We start from the raw sequence: 5,896 nt of genomic DNA on the forward strand, positions 1-5,896 counted from the left end.
TAACGACAGAGCACTGTGAGTTATTCAGTGCTGCAAAATCTGCTGGTTCAAAAACAGGGCCTGCAGAGCGAGGATATTGTAGTGTTGGCTGATGAATAGAAGAACGCCAAAATGTTCAGCAAGTGCCATTTACTTCAACTGGATGCACATACAATAAAATATTAGTTAACAGCAAGCATAGTATAGCACCCTTCATTCAGTCGTCGCCATCCAAACTTTCCTAACAAGTACCTGCTTATTGACGGTGCCGCCTAATTGTATAAAACAGCAACATGTAAATGATAGAAAACAACAGATATAAACCCCACATTACCAGCAAAAACCCGATTTTGCCACGTGTACTATTTTTAATATAATTATTTCCTGATTTGTAACGTCCCTTTTGTTTTTACAGCCATGGCAGTAAAATGTGCGAGGCAATGTCTGAGATCAGTGATTGTGTTTACGTGTCCTGTGATTATGCTACCGCTGCACTTTTTAAGAACAAATAAAACTCGGACCAAAGTCAAAGGAACTGACAATATCTGTATAGATCTCTGATGGCCTCTGATAAATCAGTTTTCCTGTAATCTAGGTGACTTGATCCAAAGCACTAAAGGTAGCCTACATTGGACTAAATGGTTCCTGGAGTCCTCGTCTTTGCTATAGCTCAGGCCTATTTTGTTTTATACTGTGATAATATTGATAAGCAATGTTGTGATGCAATGACAATATGATTAAACAACAAACACTGGAGCTCTCCTGAACGTGCCACAGTTCAACAACTGTTGATAAATAGTAAACATTTATTGCTTGTCTGTTATTTCCCTGTTTTCATGTCAGAGTCCTGGTTAATTTTTATCCAAACACTCCTCAATAACACACTTCACATGTGACTGTGTTGTTTTCATTCCAGAAGATAATGAGCTAATAATTTGACAATGTCCTGTAAACTGTCTTCATTTTTGGCTCATATTCAGATACTGTGTAGTTGTGTGCAGGTAAAAGTGTTTGCCCAGTGGTTTTGAGCAGTGACATCACACCAGCAGTGCAGACACCCTCTCTGAAGCGTATAAAAGAAAGTGGCCTTTCAGCTGTCTCTGAAAGATTCTCAGTAACATCCAACGGTGCAGATCACGTTCTCCAAAGACTTAGACAAAGACTCTGACACCAACATGCTCTTGTTCCTGTTCATGTTCGGTCTGGCTCTGGGTGCTGTGTCTCCTTCAGACGTCCATCAGGTGAAGCTACAGCGTGGCGCCTGTCCCATGTTCTGGTACAGCTTCAACGGCCGCTGCTACAAGTACGTCGCCACACGTATGACCTGGGCTGATGCAGAGCTCCACTGTGTGTCAGAGGGAAGCAACCTGGTGTCCATCCACAGTCTGGATGAACATAATTTTGTCCAATCCCTGATCAAGAACTTTGACCCTGCACAGGGATTTACCTGGATTGGACTCAGCGACACCCAGAAGGAAGGAGGATGGATGTGGTCTGATGGTTGCCCTGTCAAATTTACCTTTTGGAGAGCAGGAGAGCCAAACAACGTTGGAGGACATGAAGACTGTGTACACACTAACCTTGGTGAAGAACGGAAATGGAATGATTATCCATGTTCTCATGCATTAACATTTGTTTGTGCATCTCGCAGAGTTTGTCCTTAGCAACCAAGACCATTATAACTGGCTGAACTCAGTAACTTTCCACCCCTTGCTCTGTGGTAATACATTAAGACTGCACGATAACGGTACAAAAGTTTGTACATATATAATTCTTCTCATGTATTGTTTGACTATGAAGATGTTTCTATGTGTTTTACGCTAGTATAAAATACTTTGGGATTTCCACCAAAAGATTTCGTCTCCGTCACTTACTTAACTTAGTATAGTTAATGCAGGATGTGGTCTTTCTTGGACCCATCAAGGTATTTATAATCCATTCCACAATAAAAGTTTTATTTCATATTTTCAGAATAGCTAACAAAGCTGTAATGACCATAATGAAAGACACAAGAGAACCATCATAGTGTTTATGATAGGGATGTTTTTTAAGAATGCATTTGGGTGTACAGGTGACAGGCACAAATATATATATCCATTTAATTATACACAAAAATAAAAGAAACATAAAAGGACAACACTATGAAAGACTAATTGCTAAGCATTTCTTTAAAGCTTGCTGAAAATTCCTCTCTGTGTCAATCAGTTTCAAAGATACTGGAAGTTTATTCCATTCAATTGCACTTGTATATAAGGAGGTGTCATTGTCCACTGAACTTTGAAATCTTAAAAGAATAAAATCTGTTGAGCTGTGTCTCATCAAATAGTTGTAATTCTCTCTGAAGAGACTGAAGTAGTTGGACGGATGTTTGGGGACCTATAAACAATTTTATTTGCATGACTCTTTATTGACAGGAAGCCAATTAAATTGTAGAAAATGTGCCAAATCAAGATGGGTACCCAGAGGTAACTTGTCTTTATGTGCTGTGATGTACTGATAAGCCAGGAGGTGGCAGCATAGCCAAAGTGACATTAAACGAATGCCCCTGCTAACATCTTTAGCACTGATGTATTCAATCACTCTGATTTTCTTGCCAAGAATTTTGTCTTTTGGCAGATTTTAGTGAGGGCTTTCATTGTCATGGCCTCCCTTGATAGATGTTTATATAATGTATATCTTAAATCGCAGTAATAGTATCTTTAGCCTTCCTTTACTGTCATCTCTGCTGTCTTTCCTAGTTTTATTCTGAATCCAAAAAGATGGCCTCTATTTTCCCTAAATGAAGACACAGCTTGTTATTAGACAGCCGAGTCCCAAAAGTGTGAGGCTCATGCTGAATCATAATGAGACACCAGAATAGCTGAATTGTCTGCATAGAGAAACAGGTCAGAAGAACAGACCACCTTTATATCATTAATGTACAGCAGGAAAAAAGTGGCCCTGAGACACACCCTTGAGGGACCCCACAACTTGTGTAATAAATTAAAAAAGGCACAATAAAAAAATAACTTATAGACAAATTCACATTTGGTTTATACAGTACAATACATACATTGCTTTTGGAGCTCTGGTCCATGTATTGCCAGACATATTAGTACAGTTTTAAAACACAATATTTGTTAAGCTGTGGATTATCTAAAGGAAGATGCTTGGACTCACAGAAATCTTTCATTTATTTCATTAAAAAGCTCAGAGTAAAAAAGAAAGAAAATGACAACACTTTTATAGATCTGTTAAGATCTATAAAGATCTGATAAATTACTTGCACAGTGATGTTAGTGACATAGACCGAAGGGCATGTGAAGGGCACATTGGATTGAAAAGTTCCTGTTTTTTCAATGAAATACATGTCAGAATGACATTTTCCTGTATCATACAATCATTGAGGGAGATCGTATACGATGTATTTCTTTCTGTTAGAGCTCAGGCCTTTTTGTTTGACACTGTGATAATGTTAATAAGCATTGCTATGATGCAGTAAAAATATGATTATGTAGCAAAATAAATAGTGCTCTCCGGAATAGGCCAGAGTTCAATGACTGTTCATGAATAGTGAACATTTATTTCTTGTCAAATCTCTGATTGAGAACTTTGACCCTGCTCAGGGAAGGACCTGGATTGGACTGAGTGACACCCAGAAGGAAAGGGTGTGGAAGGAGGATGGATGTGGTCTGATGGGTCTGCAGTGGACTTTACCTTTTGGAATACAGGACAGCCAGGCAACTATAGAGAATATGAACACTGTGCTCACAACAACTAAGCATAGTTAAGCATTCAGCTAAACAATAATTCAGCATTTTGCTATAAGACTAAGCCACTGTAACAGTAGCACAAGTAAAGAAGAGTCATAAATTCAGCTACTGACTGTAATACAGCCACCATGAACTACTGGTCATAGACTGTTGTAGCTGCAAGACTCCTGAATGTTGAAATGAGCAACAATTTGTTTTATTTCTATGCATTTGGCTTTTTATTTGTAAGAGGAACACTGTGTTATTTATTATCTTTAAAGTTAAGAATTGTTAAGAAGAAAAGATGTCTGTGGTCTGAAACTGCAATGCTGGAACATAAAAGTACTTGTTGTTATGTTTTGTGGCCACTTGAGGGCAGCAGAAGAGCAGATCAGTGTGAGGACGCTCTTCTCTTGGCTCTGGTGTCAGATGCTGTGATGGACAGGAAACCAGCAGGAGCGTTTATTTAGTGTTTTATCAGCCGTTGTCATGACTGTGTAAAGTTAAACTGTGTTTTGCCCTGTGTGAATGCATTGGAACTCCAAAATAAAGCTATAAATGTAAAACTTTATGTGTGTACAGAGGTTATGTAATCAACATTCATTCTGCTAATGTTGGGTATTCACAAAAGAAACATTTTCATATCTAATAATAAAAGTTTTCTGTCCCCTTCATTCTGTAATGTAATAACAATAAACACGATTGCATTTTATTCCACAGATTTATCACCTGCTTGTTTGTGTTGACTTCAGTTATTTCAGCATTTTTCCATGTCTGTTCCAGTCTGTGTGTAATAGATAGATATGGGAACAGCACAGGTGTAACAGCTGTTGCAGTCACCAGTACACTGCCTATCAGCATGTGAATATTTGATTAACCACAGGCTCTGAGAGTAAAATGCAAGTGGAAATGTTTATATAGACTTTTATGTGACATCTCCAGATGCTGGTGGTGTTTTTTTGGCTCATGTTGAGTTACTGTGTGGTTGTGTACAGCTGAAAGTGTTTGCCAAGTTCAGTTGACCAATAATATTGTGCCAACAGTGCAGACACCCTCTCTGAAGCATGTAAAAGAAAGCAGCCTGTCACCTCTCTCCTTCAGGGTCTTGATCCCATCCAGCGGTGCAGATCAACTCCAGCCAACATACGACCCCTCATCCTGCTCCTGTGACACAGAGACGCCAACATGCTCTCGCTCCTCTTGTTGTTTGGTCTGGCTCTGGGTGCTTTGTCTTCTCCTGATGTGAAGCTGCAGCGTGGCAACTGTCCCATGTTCTGGTTCAGCTTCAACAGCCGCTGCTACAAGTACATCGCCACACGTTTCACCTGGGCTGATGCAGAGCTCCACTGTGTGTCAGAGGGAGCCAACCTGGTGTCCATCCACAGTGCAGATGAAGAGAATTTTGTCAAATCTCTGATCAAGAACTTTGACCCTGCTCAGGGAAGGACCTGGATCGGACTGAGTGACATCCACAAGGAAGGCAGATGGATGTGGTCTGATGGGTCTGCAGTGGACTTTGTCTTTTGGAAGGCAGGGGAGCCAAACAATAGTGAACGAGCTGAACACTGTGTTTTAAACAACTATGAAACAGATTTGAAATGGAATGACGGCCGCTGTTCTGATATTTATGCCTCTGTTTGTACATTTCGTATAACCTGTCCATAGCAACTGAGAGGGTAACATATGTCTGACTGAGCCTGATCACTGTTCACCTGTTGCTCTGCTGACATGAATTAGGCCTCTACAATAAAGACACACTGTCATTTTCATGAATGTTGGACATTCACACAGGTAACTTTAGTGGTTGATCAAAAGGAATATTTCCACGCCGTTATCATAATCTCAAAATTAATATTACCAATATTTATTAAAAATAATAATACCCCTTCATTGTACTTAACAAACATGTATTATTAAGAGGATTAGAACCTACAGCCATAAACTAAACATGATTTTGAATCCACAGATTGCTACCCTTTGTGTTTTTATAGATTTACATTTATTTGTGTCTTTGCATGTCTTCTCCAGCTGTGTGTCTTGTGTGTGTAAATTAAAAGAGTCTGGCCTTGACCTGATCTGTATGAAAACTGTCCCAAGATCAATTTTATGATTTCGTGCTGTATAAATAAAATTGTTTTGGCTTATCTCTTACACATACTAAAACAAAGTGTGACACACCATATGTC

At 39.3% G+C, this 5,896-nt stretch overlaps 1 protein-coding gene and 1 pseudogene across 1 annotated transcript; both read left to right on the forward strand.

Moving 5' to 3' along the window:
• Positions 1-1,074: 1,074 nt before the first annotated feature.
• On the forward strand, positions 1,075-1,832 carry LOC125905406 (lactose-binding lectin l-2-like; annotated as a pseudogene).
• A 150-nt stretch (positions 1,833-1,982) lies between these two features.
• LOC125905408 (lactose-binding lectin l-2-like) lies at positions 1,983-5,758 on the forward strand. The gene has a single exon (XM_049603338.1). The coding sequence runs from the start codon at positions 4,896-4,898 to the stop codon at positions 5,373-5,375; it is 480 nt and encodes a 159-aa protein (XP_049459295.1). The 5' UTR covers positions 1,983-4,895; the 3' UTR covers positions 5,376-5,758.
• Positions 5,759-5,896: the final 138 nt, after the last annotated feature.

Source organism: Epinephelus fuscoguttatus, linkage group LG17 (genome assembly GCF_011397635.1).
Source record: "Epinephelus fuscoguttatus linkage group LG17, E.fuscoguttatus.final_Chr_v1".
NCBI lineage: Eukaryota > Metazoa > Chordata > Actinopteri > Perciformes > Serranidae > Epinephelus > Epinephelus fuscoguttatus.

What these genes read in the sequence shown, in the direction of transcription:
- LOC125905408 (XM_049603338.1), top strand. Translation starts at nt 4,896, where the DNA reads ATGCTCTCGCTCCTCTTGTTGTTTGGTCTGGCTCTGGGTGCTTTGTCT.